At 41.7% G+C, this 27,800-nt stretch overlaps 1 protein-coding gene across 1 annotated transcript in view; it reads left to right on the plus strand.

Annotated features, from left to right (window-relative positions):
* The first annotated feature begins 7,355 nt into the window (after window positions 1-7,355).
* eif2b5 (eukaryotic translation initiation factor 2B, subunit 5 epsilon) overlaps window positions 7,356-27,800 on the plus strand; it is a 54,224-nt gene continuing 33,779 nt past the window's right edge. Inside the window, exons 1-6 of the mRNA XM_048542187.2 lie at window positions 7,356-7,528; window positions 14,751-14,875; window positions 16,766-16,951; window positions 23,031-23,208; window positions 25,376-25,456; window positions 26,491-26,568. Coding sequence (XP_048398144.2) covers window positions 7,388-7,528; window positions 14,751-14,875; window positions 16,766-16,951; window positions 23,031-23,208; window positions 25,376-25,456; window positions 26,491-26,568 — 789 coding nt within the window. The 5' untranslated portion in view covers window positions 7,356-7,387. The remainder of the gene's footprint in view (window positions 7,529-14,750; window positions 14,876-16,765; window positions 16,952-23,030; window positions 23,209-25,375; window positions 25,457-26,490; window positions 26,569-27,800) is intronic.

The following is a 27,800-nucleotide window of genomic DNA, read 5'->3' on the forward strand; positions in this document are numbered from 1 at the left end:
CTCCTTAACAATTGAGAAACTTTTTTCCATGGCACTGTGACTCAATCAATGCTCCGTAAATCACTTCTTTAAAAAAAATTGAAACTAGGAGCAAGAGCAGGCCATTTGGGCCTTCGAGCCTGCTCCGAGATTCAATAAACTTGGAAGCGTTGCATTTGGCTCCCACATCCGGGTTGTTTACACATAGTGTGAATATCTGGTGCCCAATCACTGATCCTTGCATTACTTCACCAGTCACTGCCTGCCACTCAGGAATAGACCCATTTATTCCCACTCTCTGATTCCTGCCTACCAATCAGTTCTTTATCTGTGTCAACATATTAACCCTTTCCCATGTGCTTTAATTTTGCTTAGAGACCTCTTATGTGAGACCTTATCAAAGGCCTTCCAAAAATCCAAATACGCCACATCCACTGATTTCTTCTTATCTGTTGTACTAGTTACATCCTCAAAAAATCCAGTAACTTCGCTAAGCACGATTTGCCTTTCATATGCTGGTTTTGTCTAATCTGTTCATACTTTGAAAATATTCTGTTATTAGGTCTTTTGTATTAATTTCCATGGCACTGTATTTACCTCACTATTGGTGTTAGGTTAACTGTGATTCTAAACACTGATCTAGATGGTGAGATGACATTTGCTACCCCTCAATCTGTAGGATCTACTCTCAAGTCTGTAGAAGTTTGGAATGCACCACCAATGCGTCCAGTATCTCCAAGGCCCCTTTCTTTAGTACTCTGGGATGTAGGTTATCAGGCGTTTTTAGTACATCATCCTTTAACACTATTAATTTCCGCAGCATCATTTTCTTACTAATACTGGTTTCTTCAATTTCACGCTCTCACTTGACCTTTGGTTCTCTAACATTTCTGCAAGTTTATTTGTGCTTCTTTGTGACAAGAGAACCAAAGTCTATGTTGGATTCTTATGCCATTCCTTTGTTCACTATTATAATTTCCCTGGCTTCTGGGCTGTAAGGAACCAGCATTTGCCCTTCCTAAAATTTTTCTGTTCACATATTTATGTAAGTCCTTATGGTCAGTTTCTAAAATCCTTGCAACTCTGCTCACATACTCTATTTTTCCCCTCTTGATCAAACTTTTTGACTTCTTTTGTTGTATTCTAGAATGCTCCCAGACCTCAAGCGAGCAGCTTTACTTCCAGCAATTTTTATATGTCTTCTCTTTGGATCTAATACTATTCCTAATTTCTTTTGTAAATGATGGCTGAGCCCCCGTTCCTTGTTCACTTTTGCGCCGGGCAGAAAGGAATAATTGTTGAAATTCATGTATATGTTCTTTAAATATGACAAATAAGTTCTCCGCCAACACACTCACCATCCTGACTTGGAATCATATCGTTGTTCCTTCTTTGGTGGAGGTGAGAGCTTACTGGCATAATCGCTGGATTGTTAAGCTGGAGAACCAGGTAACATTCTGGGGACCTAGGTTCAAATCGCACCATCCTAGATGGTGTAGTTTGAATTCAATAATGATGATCATGAATCCGTAGCTGGTTGGCTGAAAAACCCATCTGGTTCACTAATGTCCTTTAGGGAAGAAAACTGCCATACTTACCTGTTCTGGCCTGCATGTGACTCCAGACCCACAGCAATGTGGCTGACTCTGAACTGCCCTCTGGGCAACTAGGGTTGGGCCATAAATGCTAGCCAACGATGCCCTCATCCTGTAAGCAATTTTTTTTAAAAATGTGTAACTGGGCCAAAATCCTAGAATTCACTTTCTAATGGCACTGTGAATGTCTATATGACCCATTGACTTCAGTAGTGGAAGAAATGGCTCACCTCAGTCTTCTGCAGCGCAGTTTGGGATGGACAATAAATTTTGAGTGAGAGAAAAGGATGTGACACTTTCAGTAATGTGTGAGATTGCTGGCTCAATGGATGGAGATATGATTTTAAGATATATTCAACAACCTTGATTATTCATGTGAGATCAGTGAAACTTTTCACCACTGTAGTCAGGTCTTTGGGGCCAGACATCTGGTCCCATTCCTTTCACCGGTATATGTCTGGGGTGGTTCCTGGTTCAGAGTTGACACCTGTCCCTTCTCTTCTCCTTCTGTTGCTTTGGAGCCTTCAACATCACTGCATAGAAGTTTCCATTCTGAGAAACACTTTCACAGCTAGGTCCATCCCTTGCTGTTGCCAAAAAGCAATTTCCCTTTAAGAAGTGTTATCTGGCTCTAAGAAACACAGGCTAGTGCAAGTACATCTCGAACTGGCAGCAATCATGGTAGTGAAAAGGCAACACAAAATTTGTACACTGTTGCAGTGCACATTTAAATGGGTGTGATTATGTTCTCGCTGTGGTTTTTCAGTAAATGCTATCCCAGATCATCCATCAAACCTCACACCTCTTAGTCTTTCCAGTGAAGTTTGTGCTGGAGAATCGACAGTATATATGGTATACCACAGAAAGGCCAAAGATATCTCTTTAAATTGAATTTTCGGAGTGGAGAGGGAGAATAATGCAACTGACTAGTTCACAATCTGCTTGACGGATTAGTTTACATTCAATCTGATATGCAACCACAATCCATCAAGTTTAGATCTTTGTCCCAATTTAATTTCCTTTATGTGTTGACACAGGAAATTTAAAAAGATGCCTTGTGGGTTCCTTTTTTTTAAAAAAAGAATTCACTCATGTCATGTGCATATCTACCTTAATGTTTATTGCCCATACCTAACTACCCTTGAGAATGTGATGATGTGTTGTCTTCCTGAACTGCTGCAGACTATGAGGTAGTGGTATTCCCACAGAGGTGCATCTTCCTTATTACTCAATAAGTTTTCTAAGTTTTGAATCACCTGCACTTCTTTGGAATTATGTCCTTTGACCTAAGATCACTATAGATCAGTGTTGTTCACTCTTTTGCTGTATCTCTAGCCCAATGTAACATCCATGTAGTAACTGGTTCATTAACCTTGTGGATGTCAATATTGTTGAGTAATGGACAGAGACGTGGATTCAAACTCACTGAATAGTTTTTTTTTCAGCATGTAAATAAAGTGGTCAATACAACAGGATTTTAAGTTACTACGGCAATGAAGTCCTGTTTAATGTACACCTCACCTACGGCTGCAGTAATTCATTTGAAAAGATGCCATACGTTCCAGTATACTGTAAATATTTCAGTCAAAATCCCTGTTTAAGTTGTTTATTATCAGATTTGGAAAAAAAAATTGCATTGTTTTAACATCTCCCACAACCTTGGGCTGCCAAACTGCTTCATAGCCAAGAAAGTATTTTTGTAACATAGTCGTTGTTGTAACATTATTGTACGGTAACAAATTTTGCGTCCAGCATGTTCCTGCAAACAACAGTGCGATAATAACTGGATAAACATTATTGCTTGAAGTGGGAATAATGGAATTTTTTATTTATCCAGTATGGTGTTATGAAACAGAAACATAGAAAATAGGTGCAGGAGTAGGCCATTTGGCCCTTCAAGCCTGCACTGCATTTTTTACATCCTCTTCAAACAGCAGGAGTCAGGATCAATGTTTCATCTGAATGACTGCATATCCGACAGTGTCATTCCCTCAATAAAAAAGAAAGACTGATATTTGTATCACATTTTTACATCTACCATACTCAAATTGTAGTTTTGCCACAAAAAAAAATGCTAAGTGCACTCATCGCTGCAGTATAGGAAATATGACAGCCCAATTTTTACACAATAAGTTCCAACAGTCAGCACCCTTGTAATGACCAGATCGATTTGTATGATGCTGGATGAAAGTTAAATATTGAATAGGGCAGTGGGCACAACTGCCCTATTCTTCTTAAAAATAGTGCCACAGGATCTTTTACAAGCACCTCAGAAGGCAGGTGGAACATTGGTTTAATGACTCATCCAAAGGTAGAGCCTCTGATGGTGTGGTATTTCTTCAGTCTTCCTTTGGAAGAGCAGCCTTGACTGCTTGATGTCCAAGCCTTGGAATGGGACCTGATCAAGAATCTTATTCTCTGACTTCAGAAGCAATGGAAGTATGCACAGAGGCAAGCTGACAACTAACAGAAAATTGCAAGATAATTACACAAAATAAAGAACAAAGAACAAAGAAAATTACAGCACAGGAACAGTCCCTTCGGCCTTCCAAGCCTGCACCGACATGCTGCCCATCACGACTAAAACCCTCTACCTTTTCGGAGACAGTATCCCTCCATTCCCATCCTATTTATGTATTTGTCAAGACGCCCTTTAAAAGTCACTGTCATATCTGCTTCCAACATCTTCCCTGGCAGCAAGTTCCAGGCACCCACCACCCTCTGTGTAAAAAAACTTCCCTCGCACCTTAAGCCTATGCCCCCTAGTAATTGACTCTTCCACGCTGGGAAAAAGCTTCTCACTGTCCACTCTGTCCATGCCTTTCATAATCTTGTAGACTTCTATCAGGTTGCCCTTCAACCTTCACTGTTCCAGTGAGAACAACCCAACTTTCTCCAATATCTCCTCAGAGCTAAATAATTAAAAACAAAACCATATATGCAATCTTAACATAAACAGCTAAAAAAATTCACCCTTTTCCTAGTTCTTTACAGAAATTCAACCCCAGTGAAGCACCAATATCAATATATTTTTAATAATTCTTACTCAATTGATTCCACTTCTCCATAGACTTCCTTTCAGTACTGTCAGGCTAAAGATTTTACCAACTCTAAAAAACCTAGAGACTTATAAAAATGAAACTTACACGAACTGGTGATTCCAAAAAACTGAAAAACAGCCCTTCTACTAGAATTATATTTCTTCTGAATTCAGCCTTCTTGGCCACCCATTTTTTGCTGTATGTCATAAAAGTTATATTTTGTAAAAGCTCCATCAATTCCTCTCCCAGGCAATTTTATTGAATTGTTTAACTTAAGTCACTTGCATTCTTGCAAATTATGAAGTCACACGGCACAAAAGCATGCCCTTTGATCCAACCAGTCCATGCTGACCATAATCCCAAACTAAACTACTCCCACCTGCCCACACTTGTTTCTCCAAACCTTTCTTAATCAAATGTCTTTTAAACATGTAACTGTACCCAAATCCATCAGTTCCTATGGAAGTTCATTCCTACTAAAAAAATTGCCCCTCATGTCTCTTCCAAATCTTTCTCTTCTCACCTTAAAAATATGCTCCCCGGTCTTGACAACCCCCACCCGGGGAAAGCTTCAACTTATCTATATCCCTCATGATTTTAAAAACCTCCAAAAGCTCATCCCTCAACCTCTCATGCTCCAGTGAAAAATGTCCTAGACTTTCTATCCTCTCCCTAGAACTCAAAACTTATATTCACTGCAACATCCTGGTAAATCTTTTCTGAACGCTGTCCAGCTTGATAATATCCTTCCTATAACAGGTGACCAGAACTTCACACAGTACTCCAGAAGAGGCCGTATCAACGTCCTGTACAACTTCAACATGCTCAACTCCTATACTCAAAAAAACTGAAAGAACTATGAATTCTGTAAATCAGAAACAAAAACAGAAGTTGCTGGAAAAGCTCAGCATATCTGCAGAATCTGTATGGAGAAATTAGAGTTAACATTTCATGTCCAGTCACCCTTCCTAAGAACTCAAAAGTCTGAGCAATGAAGGCAAGCGTGCTAAATACCTTCTTAACCACCCTGTCTACATGATGCAAACTTCAAAGAATTATGCACTGAACCCCTGGGTCTCTCTACTTTACAATACTACCCAATGTCCTACTATTAATTGTACTAGTCCTGTCCTTTTTTGTTTTACCAAAATGCAATAGCTTGCATTTCTCTGAATTAAACTCCATCTGCCACTCCTCAGCCCATTGATCCTATCTGTCAAGATCTCTTTGTAATCTTCGACAGCATTAACTACACCACCCATTTATGTTTGAATTAATTGTCCAAAACTAATTTTCTGACATTTGTTAAAAGAAGTCTTTTTCACAGATGTGAAAACTAAAATCTCTGCACTCCAGCTCTACTTTAAAATCCAGATTCCCAAACAATAACAATATCCTGCAAATCTACACATAGCCAGCTCATCACCATCTTTTTAAGAACAAATAGGGTTGAGGACAAAATTGCCCACTTTGTTGGAGGATCAAAGGACCCAATACATTGATTCTGTTTTCTCCCCACAAATGATGTCAGACCTGTTTCTCCAGCAATGTCTTTTTGATTCAAATTTCAAGCATCCACAGTTCTTTCTTTGATCCTGGGTGGAAAATAAAACATTGGCTCAGCCTGCAACACCAACATCTTGTGAATTAATATAAAATGGATGGTATTATCAGTGGACAAGGAATAAATGTTTCACAAAATACATATTTCCAATATTGTAGCAAATTTCTGTCCTCACATGTAGGATATGCATTGCTTATATTGCTAGAATGAATTAGGATTATCGCAAGATATTCAAAAAGTTTAATTTGACATTATGATATTGTTTATTTTACTATTCAATCAGTATGTAAACATTCTGCTGGTTTTTTTTGTTTTGCTCATGTTGTGACAGTTCACAGGAGTTGGATTTTGAGGAAACATAAGGAGTAACCCTGATGGCAAATTTTTATATGTTAGTGCCCCTGCCTCTCCAATTTCAGCCAAACAACCGTCCAAGATCTCTAAATTCCTCCAGTTCAAACCATTTATCCACCTCCCTACTATTCCGTCTGCATGTTCAGCAACCTTGAGCCCAAATGCTTAAATTCCTTCCCTAAGCCTCGAATTCTCTGCTCCTTTAGGATTCTCTTTAAAACCTAACTTTGTTGAAGAATGTTTTGCTCTTTTGTCCTGTACAACGCCTTTTGTGGCTCTCCGTCAAAATTTGTTTCAGTAGCTCATTTGTGAAGTGTCTTGGGTGGTTGACTTTGTTGGATGTGCAATGTAGATGTAAATTGTGTGGCAAAATGAAGATTAACAGAAGAATTTAAGGCATAAGGGAAAAGTCAGGGGTGCATGATGGATAAAAAAACCACAATGTTTATCGCCTATTTCAAGATGTTGACCGACACACCGTGTACTTGCAGCATTTTATATTTTTACACAAATTTTTCTGAATATTCAACTCTGACCCTTCAACTCATGTACTTTTCTGAAGAAGGGTCTAGGCCCGAAACATCAGCTTTCCTGCTCCTCTGATGCTACTTGGCCTGCTGTGTTCATCCAGCTCCACACCTTGTTACCTGCGCTTGGTATGTTTTGAAGTTGAAGGGTTTGGGAGTGCATTGCTTTCTCTGGCGCTCCGTTCCATCACCTTTACAAAGATGACGGCAGAGCGCCGGGCCAATCGGGGGAGAGGCGCAGCACGGGGTCGCACATTACCAAGATGGCGGGCGGACGCTGAGCCAATGGGGGAGAGGGGCAGGGCCGGAAGCTCACCTCCCTCCAAAATGGCGGCGAAGCAGAAAGCGGCTCCTGGTCCGGGCCGTGCGCCTGAGGGGGAGGCCGAGCAAGTGCTGCCGCTTCAGGCAGTGCTGGTGGCAGACAGCTTCAATCGGAAGTTCTTCCCCATCACCAAGGACCTGCCACGGGTGAGTCAGGAGCTGCCGAGAGCTGAAGGACGCTGCAGCATGGGGCTGGCATCAGGGGCTGAGGAGGAGAAATATCCCCGCCACCCATTAACATGGTCAGAGAGGTTCTCACTTACCCCTTTTTATGCCGCCACCGTCCCCCACCTCCAGGCGGCAGAAGACTAGCGTTTAATTCTATTTTTTTTAAATGATTCAAATTCCACCATCTGCCATGATAGGATTTAAACCCAGTCCGCAGAACATTGGCACGGGGTTCTGGATTGCTAATCCAAGAGTCATCACCGCTATACCCCTGCCTGTCCATCAACTTTGCAATTGCTTTCACTGTCCAACCCTCTTGCCTGTCACCCCTTTTTCTTCACAGGGAACTACAGATGCTGGAGAATCCGAGATAACAAAGTATGGAGCTGGATGAACACAGCAGGCCAAGCAGCATCTCAGGAGCACAAAAGCTGACGTTTCGGGCCTAGACCCTTCATCAGAAATAGGGGAGGGGAAGAAGGTTCTGAAATAAATAGAGAGGGGGAGCCCTCCCCACCTACACTCACCTTTACTGACTCCACCCCCCCCTTAACTTGTCTGTCTCCTCTCCACCTATCTTCTCTATTCATCTTTGATTTGCCTGCCCCCGTCTCTCCCTATTTATTTCAGAACCCCCTTCCCCTTAGTTCTGATGAAGGGTCTAGGCCTGAAATGTTGGCTTTCCTGCACCTAAGATGCTGTGTTCATCCAGCTGTATACTTTGTTATTTTGACTGACCTATCTCCTCCCTACCTCCCCATCTACATGCACCTTTACTGGCTCCATCCCTGCCTCTTTAACTTGTCTGTCTCCTCTCCACCTAACTTCTCCTCTGTCCATCTTCAGTCTGACTCTCCCTCTCTCCCTATTTATTTCAGAACCCTCTTCCCCCCTCCCCCCTTCCCCCATTTCTGATGAAGGGTCTAGGCCTGAAACGTCAGCTTTCCTGCTCTTAAGATGCTGCTTGGCCTGCTGTGTTCGTCTAGCTTACACCTTGTTATCATTGCTTGAACAAAGATTGGTATGTGATGGCCCACGTGGCTGAAAAAATTTTCAATTTTGAGTTGCATATAAAATTCGCTGCCTTAGATGAGATATTGAAAGATGATGCCAGACTCTTTCCCTTACCTTTGAAAAAGGGTAGTGTGTTTGGCAAAGATGAACAGGAAACAGCAGATTATCAGGTCAGGAAAGTTTGCATGTATAGCCTGACGCACAACAACAGCTTCTGTTTCTGATGGGTTTTCCTGTTACTTTGACAGATGAGTGCCAAAAAAATGATCAGTTTATAGTCTAAATTAATATCATCTTGTGTCACATTAGACCAAGCCCCATTTTGCTTAAAAATTTACAAAAACTGTAAATATAGTTAGTGTTGGAGGGTTGATGGAATCATTGCCTTGTGTTATGCTTCCTTGTCCTGCAGATACTTGACTCTCTTCTCATATTTTGAAATTGTTGTTGATAAGGAGATGTTTAGTAATATTCAAGATGAATTATCCCAGTGAGAAAGAAAGACTTTGACAAGGATGTGTTACCTGTGGCTAAAAAAGGAAAATTAAGGATAACACTATCACATTGAAAGAAACATTGTCCAAATCAGCAAAACTTAGGAGTAAGTCAAAGAATTGTACAGACCTTCTAAGAAACAGCAAAGTCTGACTAAAGTAATAAAAAGGTAGAAGGCAGAGTATGCAAGAAAGCTAGCTGGTGATGTAGAAACTCTTATTACTGTTTTTATTAGTATTTGAATAGGAAATTATCAAGGAAAGATAGCACTTTGAAAGAGTCTGAGGAATCATTAATGGAAAATAAAATAAAAACCAAAAGAACTGTGGATGCTGTAAATCAGAAACAAAAACAGATGTTGGAAAAACTCAGTAGGTCTGGCAGCACCTTTGAAGAAAAATTAGTCAATATTTCGGGTCAGGTAACCGTTGATTAGCACCATCTTCTGAGGAAGGGTCACCGAGCCTGAAACGTTAACTGTGTTTTCTGTTTGCAGATGCTGCCAGATCTGCTGAGCTTTTCCAGCAATGTCTATTTCTGTAAAGGAAAACAAAGATGACAAGGACTTTGAAGAGGTGTTTTGTTCCTGTCATCTTGGTGGAAGATTTGAAAAGCTTCCTCAAATCTAATCAAAAGTCAATATGTTTATAGACAGGAACAAACTCAAGGTAATCACCCTGACTAGGGAAAAAGTGTGAGGAAAACTATTGGACCTAAAGGCAGACAAGTACCCAGGACAAGATGGCCTGTGTTCTCCGATCTTAAAAGAATTGACAGTACAGATAATGGATACAGTGGTTATAATCTTCTAAAATTTATCACCTTATGGAAGTGTTCCAGTGTATTAGGGGGGGAAAAAAAAGGAAATTCAAGAAAGGATGTAGACCAAACCAGAAGCAAGAAACTATATGCCAATTAAATGAATACCTGTGTCATTGGAATGTGTTTCAGTTAATGAAGTTGGAGCAGAATACTTAGAAACTAATGATGTGATCAAGCAATACCACCATGACTTTAGAAAAGGAAGTAATGTTTAATTAATTTATTAGAGTTTTTGACAATTTACGGTGGATGGATGGGAGCCTGTAGATGTGGTATACTTGGATTTCCAGAAGGGATTTCAGTGTCATTTTAGTTTTTAGATTTTAGATTTCTAAAATGTGGACTGAAAAAAAGTACTGTTTTAACCACAGTGTTTGAGAGGGTGGCTGCAGTTTTGAAAAGCAAGTATTCTAACATGCATGCCAAGCATCATAAAAAACTGTTTGAACAAGCAGTGATTGAAGTTTGATTTTTCAGACAATTTGGAGCTGAGGGTGTATGCAGAAGCAGCTTTGCTGGCTAAAAGAAGTTGATTGGCCTCTAGACGAGTGACTAGTTGTCAATGGCAGAGATCTTTTTCCCTGCTAACAACCCTAGCTGATTCCCTGGTAACTGAACAGCTTGGAGCAAGTTAGAGAGAGATTATAGAGATTTTCACCAGCTCGGAAGCAATCCTTCTGTTCCCCGCAATCAAAGTGCACCATAAAACCTGAAGAAAATCAGTTTATTTTTCCTGCAACAATTGTTGTAAACCAAGACTTCTAGCTGATGAGTCAGAGACTTTAAGGAGCCAGCCACCTTGTGTTTGTCATCAACTAGTGGAAGTATATAGAGAAAGATGACTGAAGCAACCTACTGGTCAGCAGAGAAGTCGTAGCAATCGTTTTAGTAACAAGAACCCAGGAACATAGACTAGAGTCAGAGCCATACAGCACGGAAACAGACCCTTCAGTCCATGCTGACCATAATCCCAAACTGAACTATTCCCTCCTGCCTGAGCTTGGCCCATATCATCCCAAACATTTCTTATTCATGAACTTATCTAAATGTCTTTTAAACATTGTAACTGTATCCACATCCAGTACTTCCTCTAGAAGTTCATTCCACACACAAGCCACACTGTTTACAAAAAAAATTGCCCATGTCTTTTTTTATATACCCTTCTCTTGCCTTAAAAATATACCCCCTACTTTTGAAATTCCCCCGCCCTAGGGAAAATTCACCTTATCTACACCCCTCATGATTTTCAAAATCTCTACAAGGTCACACCTCAACCTCCTACCCTCCAGTGAAAAAAAGTTCCAGACTATCCAGCCTCTCCATGTAACTCAAACCTTCCACTCCTGGCAACGTCCAGGTAAATCTCTTCTGAAGTCTGTCCAGCTTAATAATGTCCTTCCTATAACAGCGGACCAGAACTGGACACAATATTCTAGAAGAGGCCTCACTAAGGCCCTGTACAACCTCAACATAACGTCCCAACTCCTATACTCAAAATTCTGATCAATGAAGGCAAATGTGCTAAACACTTTCTTAATCACCTTATTGATATGTGATGCAAAGTTTGAAGAATTACATACCTGAATCCCTAGGTCTCTCTGTTCTACAACACTACCCCAGGCCCTATTTTTAATTGTATATGTATTGCCCTTGTTTGTTTAACCAAAATGCAATACCTCACATTTATCCAAATTAAAGTCTATCTGCCACTCGTAAACCCATTGACCCATTTGATCAAGATTTCTTTGTAATTTTACATGACCTTCACTGTCCACTATACCAACAATCTTGGCATCGTCCTCAAGCTACTGAACTATCTTTTCAGAATTTCCCCTCTATCCATAACCTATTTTTTGTTCTCTGTTCTATCTGTGTATGTGTATGGGGAGTTTATAAAAGGGATTAGAGTTCTAAATGAGAGTGTTGTATTTACATGAGCTTGTGTCAAATAGTGATCCTTGTTCAGTACAAAAACTTAGCTTATGCTTTCTGTCAACTGGGATCTGAAAATCACGCAAATTGAGGAGCTTTGTGTAGTTTATAAAATCTTTAACTTTTGTGACTACTCCGGGAGTAGCGAGGCTCAATTTCTGGCACGCCAGTGAGTCAGAATAACTTAAGGTGCCACATCAAAGTTTACTGCACAAGCTAAGGCCATTTGGTCCAGGGGAACCTGGAAATATTTCACTGCAAGTTTCAGAGCATTGGTGAGACCATATGTGGAAAACTATGTACAGTTTTGGTCTCCCTGTTTAAAACAATTATGTTGTTACTAAACAAAAGTTCAGAAAATTTTCACTCACATCAATCTTTCCCACTTGTAAATTGAGCAAGAATGAGAGGCATAGATTTGAAGTGATCGCAAAAGAATAGATATGATGTGCAAGGGTATGAGATTAAGTAGGAGATTGACACCCAGTAATGATGCTCATAGGGCCAACTGAACACCTTCAGCACCATAAACTTCTGTGATCTCATTCCTGGGATGAAGTGTTTTTCCCGTGAAGATATGCTGAACAGGTTAAACCTATATGCATTGGTATTTAGAAGAATGAGTGATGATCTCTTTGAATCATACAAGATCTTGAAGGAATTGGATAGGCTGGATAGCAGGGGGACATTTTCCACAGGTGATGAGACGAAAACTCAGACAATAATTTAAGAAGCAGCATCTCCTCTAAGACAGATAAGAATTTGTTTTCTCTCTCCAGGTTAGACTGTGGAATCATGGATTGCTGTGGTTCAAGGAGACAGCTCACCATCACCTTCTCAAGGGCAACCAGAAATGGGCAATTAGTGATGCCCACATCCTAAGAGTGAATTTAAAAAAAGTTGCCCAAGGCTGTTCCCACCACCCCCTCAGGAAATATTGTATCAGTGATAATGGGAACTGCAGATGCTGGAGAATCCAAGATAACAAAGTGTGGAGCTGGATGAACACAGCAGGCCAAGCAACATCTCAGGAGCACAAAAACTGACGTTTCGGGCCTAGACCCTTCACCAGAGAGGGGGATGGGGAGAGGGAACTGGAAGAGATAGGGAGAGAGGGGGAGGCAGACTGAAGATGGACAGAAAACAAAATAGGTAGAGAGGAGATTATAGGTGAGGAGGTAGGGAGGGGATAGGTCAGTCCAGGGAAGATGGACAGGTCAAGGAGGCGGGATGAGGTGGTAGGTAGGAAATGGAGGTGCAGCTTGAGGTGGGAGGAAGGGATGGGTGAGAGGAAGAACAGGTTAGGGAAGCAGAGACAAGCTGGGCTGGTTTTGGGATGCAGTGGGGGTAGGGGACAAGCTGACTGTATCGGCGCCACCTCTTGCTCCCCAGAGGAGCTCGAACAGTTCATCCACTTTACCAACACCTTCCACCCCAACCTGAAGTTCACCTGGGCCATCTCCAACACATCCCTCACCTTCCTGGACCCCTCAGTCTCCATCTCAGGTAACCAGCTAGAAACTGATGTCCATTTCAAGCCCACTGACTCCCACAGCTACCTAGAATACACCTCCTCCCACCCACCCTCCTGCAAAAATCCATGCCCTATTCCCAATTCCTCCGCCTCTGCTGCATCTGCTCCCAGGATGAGGCGTTCCACTCCCGCACATCCCAGATGTCCACGTTCTTCAAGGACCGCAACTTTCCCCCCCGCAGTGGTCGAGAACACCCTTGATCGCGTTTCCCGCAGCACATCCCTCACACCCCGCCCCCGCCACAACCGCCCCCAGAGGATTTCCCTCGTTCTCACATACCACCCCGCTAACCTCCGGATACAACGTATCATCCTCCGACACTTCCGCCATCTACAATCCGACCCCACCACCCAAGCTATTTTTCCATCCCCACCCTTGTCTGCCTTCCGGAGAGACCACTCTCTCCGTGACTCCCTTGTCCACTCCACATTCCCCTCCAACCCCACCACACCCGGGACCTTTCCCTGCAACCGCAGGAAGTGCTACACAAGCCCCTACACCACCTCCCTCACCCCCATCCCGGGCCCCAAGATGACCTTCCTCATCAAGCAAATGTTCACCTGCACATCTGCCAATGTGGTATATTGTATCCATTGCAACCGGTGTGGCTTCCTCTACATTGGGGAAACCAAGCGGAGGCTTGGGAGCCGCTTTGCAGAACACCTCTGCTTGGTTCGCAACAAACAACTGCACCTCCCAGTCATGAACCATTTCAACTCCTCCTCCCATTCCTCAGGCGACATGTCCATCATGGGCCTCCTGCAGTGCCACAATGATGCTACCCGAAGGTTGCAGGAACAGCAACTGATATTCCGCTTGGGAACCCTGCAGCCCGATGATATCAATGTGAACTTCACAAGCTTCAAAATCTCCCCTCCCCCCACTGCATCACCATGCCAGCCCAGCTCGTCCCCTCCCCCCACTGCATCCCAAAACCAGCCCAGCCTGTCTCTGCTTTCCTAACCTGTTCTTCCTCTCACCCATCCCTTCCTCCCACCTCAAGCCGCACCTCCATTTCCTACCTACCACCTCATCCCGCCTCCTTGACCTGTCCCCTCCCTACCTCCCCACCTATACTCTACTCTCTACCTATCTTGTTTTCTCTCCATCTTCGGTCCGCCTTCCCCTCTCTCCCTATTTATTCCAGTTCCCTCTCCCCATCCCCCTCTCTGTTGAAGGGTCTAGGCCCGAAACGTCAGTTTTTGTGCTCCTGAGATGTTGCTTGGCCTGCTGTGTTCATCTAGCTCCACACTTTATTACCTCAGGAAATATGTTTTGTGTGTGACCTGGTTACATGAAGGGCAGATCTTGTGCTCAGCTGATTGATTTGAGATTTGCCAGTAGGTGGGGTTAGCTGCAATGTTCACTAATATAAAATGAAACTGTCTTCTATTCTGCTGCAGGCCTTGATCCCTCTTGCTAATGTGGCGATGATTGACTACAGCCTGGAGTTCCTTACAGCGACGGGTGTCCAGGAAACCTACATCTTCTGCTGCTGGATGGCACAGAAAATCAAGGAACACATTCAGTAATGAGAACTTATAAAATTCACAAATGGAATTTGTGCAGTAGGTTATGGCAGACAGAAAATTGAGCATCTGTTGTAATCATTAGATACCAGAATCTCTCAGCACCTGACTTTGAAAGAGCTATCTAATTGGATCTATTCTCTGCTGTTTCTCCAAGACACTGCAAAGTTTAGTTGAATCTACTTACAACCTTTTAAAGTAGCATGTTCTAAGTTATAACTTCCTGCAGCAAACATTCTCCTCTCCCTCTCAATTAACACACTGACTCCAATATCACCAATGATAACAGAATAAAACAAAACAAAGAACTGCAGATGCTGGAAATCTGAAACAAAAACAAAATGTTGGACAAACTTTGCAGGTCTGGCAGCATCTGTAGAGAGGAAAAGAGTTAATGCTTTGAGTCTTGTGACTCTTCTGTGATCACATTAATTCATCACCTCAAATTGCTGCTGTATCCAGTAGCAAATCTGAACCTATCCCATTACACAAAATTTGGCCAGATGTTTGCAGTGTGCAAATTCTCCAATGTCTTGATAGCTCATTCAGGAAGATCCCAGAAATGGTGATAGAATGCATCAGCAGATAATGTTTTTTTTCTGGAGGTTGATTTGAGAAATAAGTATTGACAACTGTCTACTCTTCCCTCATTGGAGCTTTCCTATCTACCTGAGAGGGAAGATGGCACCTTTGGTAGTGCAGTATTCCTCTTATTGCAATGGAGTGTCAGACTGAATAATACACTCTGATCTCTCCAGTGCAATTTGAATCCACAAACTTGAGAACAGAATCAAAGTTGACAATTAACCATTTGGTAAACTAGATGCACTCTCCTTTTTAACTTCAATGCCCTGCACTCAACACGTGCTTGCTCCAAGATTTCTCACTAATGTCCTTTTTTGTGGTTTCTCTTTAGTAATTTGTTGACTCTATTTTGCTGTTGCCTTTGTCTAGTAGTTTTTCTTTTAAAAGAAAATTTGTGCAAGTAACAAAATAGAGATCCTATATTATGAAAGTCTCCAGATGCAAGTAATGCTGTTGTGCTGCCTGGACATTCATGCTATGAGAACGATGAGAGTAATATGTGAAGATATCAATAAATCAGGTCAACATTCCAGAGACTGCAACTCCTTTGTAGAGCAATAGTGAGTCTCTGCCAGCGTGCATTTTTGGTCGAAACTAGCTGCAGTCCTCAGCAACGTTCTCTGTGACTTTCCTGCAGAGGTTGCAGGCAATTTCTTCAAGTGCTCAGCCACTTGAATTTTTTTTCTCTATGGCCTTGTATGGTATCTTTACAGGGCCGTATTCTGTTAGAATGTTAGAATTCAGAATGGGAATATGTAGAAGTAAGTATGGGGTTTGCTTAACTTTAAAAACGCAACTGAGTTACATCTACAAGACCCAATCCCCATCTCCTACTGCATGTGCTTGGCCTCTGCATATTGTTTGGGTTGCTGCATAGTTGCACAGTTTCAGGAGCATTGCTCCTCATGTGACATGAGATTTGATGCAGGGAGGTATTTGCATTGGGTCTTGCAGATGTAACTCAGTCTCCATTTTTAAGTTGCGTAAAACCAACCTTATTTATATATAATCTTATTCTGAATTTCGCATTACAGTGGTAAACAACTGATGTAATTTTCCTGTACTGCATGCCACTCTGTTGCCAGCAGACGCAAAACCGTTGAACAAGAGGTGATTAAAGTGTGACAGATCTTTTTAGAAAGATAGAATTGTGGATATGTTAACTAGTTGTGGAGAAGAGCTGATGAGTAATTGTTGGCAGATGAAAAATTTTATCTAAATTAAATTGGTGGTAATATTAAAATGTTGGAAGAAAGATGAATTCTTCACCTTTTTTAATGGTCTTGTTATGTATTCTTCCTCAGGAAATCAAAGTGGAGTCGTTCGACATCACCAAACACCATCCATGTCATGAGCTCTGAGTCCTACCGATCGTTAGGAGATGTCTTGAGGGATGTGGATGCAAAGTCACTACTTCGCTCGGACTTCATATTAATTTATGGGGATATTGTGTCCAATGTTAATGTGTCTAAGGCATTGGAGGAACACAAGTGAGTAAAGTTTTTGGTATAGGGCTTGTTCTTGGAATAATTAAGGTCTGGTTGACCAGCTACACTAGTTATTGACTGCCTTTGGATCAATCTATTTCAAATACATTTTTTAAAAATTACTTCTGCGCTGGTTTCTTCACATTGCTCCTAGTACAAAATCCCTTAAATCTATTCACTTTGTGAACACCATAATTAGGAGCAGATGGAGACCACTCAACCCCTCAAACCTGCCCCATCATTAAACAAGATCATGGCTGCATTGATTACTCCACATTCCTGCCAATCCCTGATGCATTCATCCCTTTGCTTGTCAAGAACCTATCTACCTTTGCTTTAAAAATATCTAAAGACTCTACTTTCACTACTTTTTCAAGAAGAGAACTCCAAAGACTCATGACACTCTGAGAAACGGTTTTTCTTCATCTCTGCCTTAAATTGGTGCCCACTTATTTTGAAATAGTGATCCATTGTTCTAGATTCTGTCATAGAAGAAAACAACTTTTCCACATCCACTGTATCAAGGCCCCTTTAAGATGTTATGTTTCAATCAAATTGCTTACCATTGTGGGTTCATTCTATCGTCCTTTCCGAAGGCCATTGTGTATTTCACGGGTACCAGATGTCCACAGCAATTTTGGATTTACATAATGCCATTTAACATGGTAAAATGGCACTGAGCTTCTGTAATCAGTATAATGAGATCAAATCTCAAACTGACTAATGCAGGAGATACTGGAACATTTGACCAAAAGCAGATTTTGAGGAGAGGGAGAAGAGGTTAAAGCGTTCCAGAACTAAGGGCAGCGTGTAAAACAAAGTGTGTGTTTGTGTGTGTGTGTGTGTGTGTGTGTGTGTGTGTGTGTGTGTGTGTGTGTGTGTGTGTCTGTTGTTTCAGAATGTTAACCATTAAGGTGCATGTAAGCAGCATATAGTCAAGGCTGCCTTTGCTTGACTGATCCTAGAATGAAATTACCTAACACAGAAGGATGCCATTTAACTCACTGTTCCAAAGCCAGTTTTTTGAAAGAAATGTATTTGCATCTTTCTAGAAGCACTCACAAGGTAAATGGGGGAACAGGAATGTCAGTTGACCTTCCTTTTTAGCTGTCCATCGCCCGGTGGCCTAACTGCCTTTAAACTGAAAGTGCCAGAAATTATCAAGACATCTTGAGCGATGGTGATGACTGGGGATCAAGGGGCAACCGGTGTATGAAGCCTCAGAATTTTAGAAGGATGTTGAAGGAATCCTTCTGTTCAGTCTTCACTCTGGAAAAGCAAAATGTAGGTACAGAATTCAGGAAAAGGGACTGTGAAGATTTGCATGGTTTCATATGGGAAATGAGCTATTGGAGGCTCTGTCAGGCTTGAAAACTGACAAATCAAATGGCCTGATGAATTGCATCCCAGGCTGCTGTGGGAGGCAAGACAGGAAATTGCAGGGACTCTGGCACAAACTTTTAATTATTTTTTGGCCATAGGGGAAGTGCCAGAGGGCTGGAGGATGGTTAATATTGTTCCATTTTTTTAAGTGGGATGGTAGAGATGAACCAAGAAATTGCAAACCAGTGAGCCTCACGTCAAGAGTAAGGAAACTATTGGAGAAAATTCTTAAGGGGCGAATTAATACCCACTTGGAAAGGCATGGGTTCATTAGGGATAGTCAGCATGGCTTTGTCAGAGGGAGGTCATGCATAACAAATTTGTTAGTTTTTTTTATGAAAATGTGATCAAGTGTGTGAATAAAGGAAGTTTGGTTGATGTTGTTTATGTGGATTTTAGCAAAGCTTCTGATGGGGCCCCAGGTGGGAGACTGGGACGGTTAAAGTATGTGGAATTGAGGGACGCTTGACAAGATGGATCGAAACTGCGTCCTATTACTAAGCCAAAGGGTAGTGATAGGCTGTTTGAGTAACTGGAGGCTGGTGTTCAATGGTGTACCATAAGGATCAGTACTGGGACCCTTACTGTTTGTTACATAATAAATGATATAGATGAAATGTGCAGGAAATGTGAAGCAAATTTGCAGATGACACCAAGATTGGTAGAGTGGTTAATAGTGAAGAAGAAAGTTGTAAGTTTGAGGAAGATACAGATGAGATGGGCAGACCATTGGCAGATGTTATTAAATGTCAGTGGACAATGGTTAGATGCTCTCTTGTTGGCGATGGTTGTTACCTGGCTTTTGTGTACCATGAAAGCTGCATGCCACTTGTCATCCCAAGCCTGGATATGTCTAGGTCTTGCTGCGTTTGTGATGGATTGCTTTATTATCTGAAGAGTCACGAATGGTGCTAAATGCCCCACACATAAGTGAACCTCCCTACCTCTGACCTTATGAAAGGAAGGCCATTGAATCAACTGTAGGTGGTTGGAAATAGGACATTACCCTGATGAACTCATAAAGTCAAATCCTGCAGTGATACTCTGAAGTTAAGATGCCAGACTGCTGAAAAATGTCCTTTTGTGTTAAGTCTGACTCTAAGGAGCAGAGAGCTTTCTCTTTGACTCCCATTAACTCTAGTTTTGCTACAGCTCCATGATGCCACACTTGTTCAAATGTAGCCTTGATGTCAAAGATAGCCATTGTCAACTTCCCTGTTGTTGAATTCAAAGCTCCCACTTTGAGGAGAAGGCACAAACAATAATTATTATACACAATAAATATTTAGTAGTGTTAACCTTTCTTAGTTACAGTGCCTTTGACAAAGGGCTAACCATATATTGACACATCCTCTTGCGTACGTGTAACACCAGTGTCAGCAAATTTCCTTATCAGTCTAATGCTGTAATGGTGTCAATTAAAACAGGAGATTCATGCTAATTTTTTTGTGAAAAGAGTTGAGGGATGAAACTTGGTTAAATTTTAATAATGTATCTTCCGTAATGATTGCATGCAGTATTTAATTCAATACAGAATCTCAAGTAATTCAAAGAACAAAAAATAACAGCACAGGAGCAGGCCCTTTGGCCCTCCAAGCCTGCGTCGCTTAAGATTCTCTATCTAACCTGTCATCTATTTTCTAACAGTCGGTGTCCATTTGCTCCCCGCCCAAACATGTACCTGTCCAGATATATCTTAAAAGACGCTAACGTGTCTGCATCTATCACCTCCACTGGCAAAATGTTCCAGGCACCCACCACCCTCTGCGTAAAGAACTTTCCATGCATATCTCCCTTAAACTTTCCTCCTCTCACTTTGAACTCATGACCCCTAGTAATTGAATCCCCCACTCTTTGGGGGGGTGGGGTGGGGGGGGGGGGGGAAGCTTTTTGCTATCCACCCTGTCTGTACCCCTCATGATTTTGTAGACCTCAATCAGGTCCTCCCTCAATCTCCATCTTTCTAATGAAATTAATCCTAATCTACTCAACCTCTCTTCAAAGCTAGCACCCTCCATACCAGGCAACATCCTGGTGAACCTCCTCTGCACCCTCTCCAAAGCGTCCACATCCTTTTGGTAATGTGGCGACCAGAACTGTACACAGTACTCTAAATGTGGCCGAACCAAAGTCTTACACAGCTGCAACATGACCTGCCAGCTCTTGTACTCTATACCCCGTTCGATGAAGGAAAGCATGCCGCATGCCGCCTTGACCACCCTATTGACCTGTGTTGCCATCTTCAGGTAACAATGGACCTGAACACCCAGATGTCTCTGTTCATCAATTTTCCCTCGGACTTTTCCATTTACTGTATAGTGCGCCCTTGAATTCAATCTTCCAAAATGCATCACCTCTCATTTGCCCGGATTGAACTCCATCTGCCATTTATCTGCCCAACTTACCAGTTTATCTGTATTCTGCTGTAATCTCTGACAGTCCCCTTCACTATCTGCTACTCCAACAATCTTAGTGTCATCTGCAAACTTGCTGATCAGACCACCTATACCTTCGTCCGTTCATGAAACACATCATGCACATTGTTGAGAAGTTTCTAGTCCTAGGTTGGGTTGTCTGACCTAGACCCCTCTTCCTTGTTATGAGCACAGGAAAGTTATAGTAAGTACACCCTTAGGTATTTAAGCAAAAACTACTAGGGCAAGTTTTTGCTAGACTCTGAAGTTTTAAAATGAAAGTGGGGAGTTAGAACTTAGTTTGTTGTAATTGAGTGAAAACCCTACTGAAAGATATGATGCACTCATGTTTTCCAATATTCGGAGGTTAGGGAGGCAACATATTGTTACAGCCCTGGGTTGCATTAACATATACTGTGTAGGCACAGAATATTCATGTAAAGCGAGACCATTTATCCAGTTGTGTGTGTGGCGGCTCTTTGTAAGAACCCTCCAACTTTGCACACCTTAACAATTTTCCCATCAGCTGCAAGTCGTCACCAAGTAAGTGCCCTCCAGCCTTCTGAAAGTTTGTGGTTCCTTGTTTCACTCCATTTTCAGATATTAGAAATTTTCCTCTCCAGCAACCTTTCTGTACTCTCTGAGCAATCTGTCTTTCTTTCCACCGAATTGTAATATCTTTGTTCCTGATTCAACCTGGTGAACCCCTCTAACTTCATCTCCAAGATCTTGACATCTTTTTGAAAGTGCAGTGCTCAGAATTGTATACAGTACTCTGAGAGATCTAACAATGCATCTGAAATAGTTTTGCGTAGCTTCTTTGATTTTATATCCAGTTTTCCTTTTTAGAAAGCTAAGTATCCTGTGTGTTCTGTTGGAAACATTATCCACTTGCTGTCACCATCAAACATTGGTGGTTATGGAGCCTCAGATCCAGCCGTTCTTGCACTCCCCTCAAAATAGTATGATTCAGATTATGAGATAGCAAGAACTGCAGATGCTGGAGTCAGAAATACTAAGTGTGGAGCTGGAGGAACACAGCAGGCCAGGCAGCATCAGAGGAACCGGAAAGCTGATGTTTCGGGCCTGGGACCCTTCTGGTCAGCTTTCCTGTTCCTCTGATGCTGCCTGGCCTACTGTGTTCCTCTAGCTCCACACTTCATTATTTCTGACTCCAGCATCTGCAGTTCTTGCAATCTCATAATCTGAATCATACTATTTCGAGGGGAGTGCGAGAACAGATGGATCTGAGACTCCACAACCACCAATGTTTGGTGACAGCAAGTGGATAGTGTTTCCAAAAAGTGTTCCTCTGCTGCTTGGCCTGCTATGATTCAGATTATTCTGTCTCTCCATCATGATCTTCCCAAAGTGCACATTTAGCCCATTCCTTTTCATCTGCTGCCCGTTTCAGCAGTCTCTGTTCCTTCCTGAAGTCTGCTTGCAGGCTTACTATTTATTATATTAACCCAAAACTTTGCAAGTACAGTGTCTATAACTTAGTCCAAATCAAGACGGTGCTACAAATGCAACAGAAGACTTGGCGATAATAGTAGACCATACTGCCCATCAAGACTACACCACCATTCAGTATGATCATCATTGATTTTGGGCTTCAGCTGTATTTTTCTGTCCACTCCCATACCCTTTGCCTGACAAACAAATCTGAGGGATACTTCCAGCTACCATTCCTACTATCTGTCACCTTTAACAAACATGTGAATTAGGAGCAGAATTAGGCCATTTGGTTTCTCAAGCATGTGCCGTTATTCAATAAGATCTTGGCTGATCTGTTTATGCTTTGAATTCCACATTCCCATCTACCTCCAATAGCATTTGATTCTCATACATAACAAGAACCTATCTATCTCTGACTTAAAAATATACAGTTGCCCACCTGCTTCTGAGGCAGAGTGTTCCAAAGCCTTTTGACTTTTCTGAGAGAAAACTCTCCTCATCTCTGTCCTAAAAGACCCTAATTTTTAAACAGCTCCATCAAGTGTTCCGTGATAGTGCAGCAGATGTTAAATATATACGGCCTATCTTCCTCAACCCTCCCATTTCCGCAGTCATTAGTTATTGGGAATGTCCTGAATGTAAACCACAGGTAAGCATCTATCTGTCTGAGTCAACTAAAAAAGCAGACCCGGATTTCTAACAGTTCTGCTCAGTCTGATAACTTAACCTCACGAGAGTAGAATTCACTAAAAATTCAGACCATTCTTGCAGCTCTTTATCACTCTCCTGCTTGCATTGTGACCCCCTTGTGTCTGGTTTTTACATAGGGCACGGCGAAAGCTGGAGAAGAATGTATCCGTTATGACAATGATTTTCAAAGCGTCATCGCCAGGTCACAGAACAAGGTGTCAAGAGGATGACATCATTGCAGTCATGGACAGCAAAACAAGCCGTGTGCTGCACTATCAGAAATCCCATAGTCTGAAGAAATTCCGATTTCCCATGGTATGTGTCATTGCCCTGGAAAAACTCAGCAATTAGCCCCCTCTTGCTGAAATACTTCCTCTTAGACTTTGTCCTAAAGTCTAGGCTGTGGCCAGTGTAATTTGCCAAAGACACACAATAGATAAAGTAGCCTCTGAAGCTGCCAGTTGTCTCTACCCTCCCACTGCATGGAAAACTGACAACATAGTACGCATGCAACTTGCTTTGATTCCTTCCTCATAGTAAGAAAAATATGAACAGCTGATGGCATCTTCAGGCAATTTCAATCAGATATTCAGACATTGCAAGAACTACAGATGCTCAAGTGAGAGTGAATACAGTGTACAGCTGGAAGAACACAGGCCCAGGCAGCATCAGAGGAGCAGGAAAGCTTACATTTCGGATTGGGACCCTTCATCCATTCTGATGAAGGGACACAACCCAAAATGTTGACTTTTCTGTTCATCTGGTGTTGCCCGGCCTGCTGTGTTCTTCCAGCTCCACACTGTGTTGACTCAATCAAATATTCAAACTGCTAACAATGGTGCGGGCTGTTGAATAGTGCAATCTCCTGGCAGCTGATCAATGTAGCCTGAGGACCTGACACTGCCTGAAATCAATTGACTTTTTAAATTGCTGAACATTTAACTGAACTGCACAAGTGCTGAGCTTGCTTAATGTATTTAATATGGGACTTTTGTAATTGAAGTCTACATTAAAGTCAAACAGATGCGCAGGCATGTCTCTGAAATACAGAGGCATGGTCCTGTCATTCTAAGGCACAGCGTGCAGGCACCTATTAACTCACTTAGTTACTACATCATTGTGAAGGACTGGGTATGGGCCTGCAAGTGTATAAATAGCATGGATGTTATAGGCATTGAGACTGTATTTCCTTGACTTTGGAATTGACAAGAAGAATTTTTGTGGTATTTGCATTTTTTTCAATCTATGATAGATCCCTTTCACAGGGTTTTACAGTCTACTAACTGCAGCTACAATTAGTTATACCTCAGCTGATCTTTTATATACAGGGTAGAAGCTACTCTAGAGATATGCAGAGCCATGGCTGAAACACATCTGGAGTGCTGTATTCAGTTCTGAGCATCACATTTTAGGAAAAATGGACTGGCTTTGGAGGGATTGCAGTGTAATTTTGCCAGAATGATACCTGAACACGAAGCATTAAGTCATTTGCAATTCCTTGGAATTTAGAAGTTTGGGTGTGATTTGGCCCCAAGTTTTGGAAGTACTGGAGAGTTCAGGAGTAGGAAGCATGGCTTTAAAAATTACAGCAAGACCTTTCCAGTGTGAATTTAGGGAACACTTCAATATGAAAAGGGTACTAATAGTTGGAGCTCTTGATCACTAGTGGTAATGTACATAGGTTCAATTGTTAATTGTAAGTTTGAGATTGGTAATTTCTTGTAAACAAGCATTATTAGGGGATATGAGACAAAGTTAAATATTTAAAGCTGGATCAGCCATGTTCTCTTTGAATTGCATAACATGCTAGAAGGACTGTACTGTCCTGTTTGTTTGTAAGTATAGTGATAGACCTGCAGCCGCCTTCACTGCTGAACACCAGTGCTCTGAGTTCATTCCTTAGATGTCTGTGTTTGGAGGGATTGAATATATAGGTGGAATATTATGAAATGTACATGTTGTGGGGTGGTCATATGTGGAATTTGGTTGTGGAGATCAATCATGCTGGCACGGTTCTAAAGATGTTAACTTATGATAGAAAAAACTAGCTGTCAGGTTAATTGGCAGAATTCCGATCAGTGTGTTTGGTGAGTAAAGTTTTTTTTTGCTGAGGGAGCAAATTCACTATGTTTACCCTAATAATTGTACTGCATGTCCACCATCACACTTTCCTAAAACCTTACTTACAAATTACTGTAATTTTCCTTATGACTGTTCCACCTTTTCCTTTTGGCATTTGTTCAAGTTATTATCTTCGTCACATGGTGTAGAAGGGAGGGCCCACTGTAGTGGGAATGAGAGTCACTGATAAAGTTTAAATCACACTTTATTTTTCATCCACCTTTAGTTTCTGTCACTAACAGCTCACAGAATTTATCCTCTAATGAGGCAGCCATTCTCAAGAACATTCTGCGTAAGTCATTTGGCTTCTATTGTAAGAGGAGGTTTTGTTTCAGTGCTGTTCATATCTTATTTTCCCCAGCACGCGTTCCACAGCAGCACTGATGAGATTGAAATCCGCCATGATCTTCTGGACTGTCACATAAGCATCTGTTCACCACAGGTCAGTGAAGAAAATGGGTCCTGACTATTTCACAGAGAGCGCTCAGGCTGATCAGTATCTCCACTGTGGTAATGATGAAACTTGAGCAATGTTTATGTAAAACTAACTAAAGTAGAAATAAAGATTTGTATTTATATTATTTAGTATTTCCAGGTCACAAACGGACCATTTGCTCAAGTTGGCCTGTGCCTGTTTTAACACTTCACACAAGCTTTCTCCCACCCTTACTCCATCTCATCTGATCTGAATATCTTTCTTTTCCTTTTACTTTCATGTATTTATCCAGTTGTTCTTAAATGCAAGTATACTGATCACCCAAATGGCAGCTTGTGATAAGCATTCTACATTCTAACCATTCTATGTATCAGGACGTTTCTTCTAAATTCTACAGTTAGTTTGTTAGTAACTGTCTTTGTTCATAGACCCTCGTTTTGAATTTTCTCTCAAGTGCACACATCTTCTCTGCCTGTATCCTTTCAATTCCTTTCTCTGTCAGTTCATCTTTCAACTTCTTCCTGCCTAAGAAAAGTCCTTCCTGATGGGTAGAGTTTCTTAGTTCTGGTAAATTGAGCCTTTCACTACCTCAAGATGACCCAGAACACCATACAACCAGTGAGGTAATTTTGAGTGGTAGACAGTCAGTATTGTAAAATAGGAAAGAACTGACCCTTGCAGACCTGTGTTTAGTGGATGGGGAAACCAAATAGTTTTCAGTCTTCTACTTGTAAGCCACACCAGCAGAAACATTCACTTGTTGTGGCAGAGGTGCCTGCAAATTAGAAACCAAAGTGAATGGTGGAAAATCTGGGCACTTCACAGCATTTTTCATTTCAGTCAGGCCCACAAAATTAGAAAGAGGAAAGATCAGTGTTTCAGTTTGAAAACTTGCTTCAGTCCTGAAGGAGATTGCCAATGTGGCCATTTTTCTCTCTCCCAAATGTTGAAGGAATTCCCTTGAATTTTCAAATGACTGAGTTTTTATTTCAGCCATGGGTTGCATTTCCACCATCTCTAATACTGAATTTACTTAACAGGTTGCAGAGCTGTTCACTGATAACTTCGACTACCAAACTAGGGATGACTTTGTACGTGGGATTCTTGTTAATGAAGAGGTGAGTTTTCAATTTGTCACTTGGCTTTATTTAAAACTAAATAGTAGCTAGCAGATTTACAGTTGTGAGAACCCAGCTCCAGTCTCTCTGTTCTCCTTTGGCAAGTTTTAGATATTGTAACATGAGGGAGCATTCTGTAGTTATCTTGGTTCTCTTCCCTCCCCCAGTGGAATATTGCAAAAGCTTTTTCATGGTGTAGATTGGTGCTTGGCTGTAAATTGTGACTGTCATAAGTTGTTATACTATTGAAGTTGATAGCAAGTTGGAATCAAGCAGCACAGGAATGACAGGACTGTAAAATGGTGAAGCAACCCAACAATGTGGAAAGTTGTTCGTCGAGGTCCTGACTACAAAAGGTAGGCCAATAATCTACTCTCTATCATCAGCAAAGTGATGGAAGGTGTCATTGAAAGTACAGTCAGAGAACTCACGACTAACCTGAATACCAGTGCTCTGTTTGAGTTGTAGAAGGGTCATTTGGCTTTTAATTTCATTATAGTCTTGGCCCAAACATGAACAAAAGAGCTGAATTTCAGATTTGAGATGAGAGTAACTGACTTGACGTCAAAGCAGCATTTAGCAGAGTTTGGCATCAAGAAAGTTTAACAAAACTGAAGCCATTGGGCATCGTGGAGGGGGTGGTGTGGCAGTTGGGGAGAACTGGGGAAATCTTCCGGTCTTTGGAGTTATATCTGGCACAAAAGAGAATGCATGTGGTTCTTGGAGGCTAATTATTTCAGTTTTAGAACATGCCTGCAGGAGCTCCTCAGGACATTGCCCTCGGCCCAACCATCTTCATCTGCTTTGTCAATGACTTTCCTCCCATCATAACGTCAGAATTGGCTGTGTTTGCTTGTGATTGCACAATGTTCAGTACTGTTTGTCATGTCACAGGTACTAGAGCAGTCCATGCCTTCATGCAACATTCAGGCTTGGCGAGTAACGTGCATGCCACAGAAGTGACAAGCAGTGACCATTTCAAATGAGAGAATCTAACCATCTTCCCTTGATGCTCTACAGCATTACCATCCCTAAATTGCTCACGATCACCATCCCGGGGATTACCTTTGACGTAAAACTGAATGGGACTAGCCATGCAAGTACTCTGGCCACAAGAACAGATCAGAGGCTGGGAACTCTGTGGCAAGTATCTCACCTACTGTCTCCCCAAAATGTGTCCATCGTCACCTACAAGCCACAAGTTTGGGGTGTGAAGAATCCCTTCCAGTTGT

This window comes from Stegostoma tigrinum, chromosome 14, assembly GCF_030684315.1.
Source record: "Stegostoma tigrinum isolate sSteTig4 chromosome 14, sSteTig4.hap1, whole genome shotgun sequence".
Lineage (NCBI taxonomy): Eukaryota > Metazoa > Chordata > Chondrichthyes > Orectolobiformes > Stegostomatidae > Stegostoma > Stegostoma tigrinum.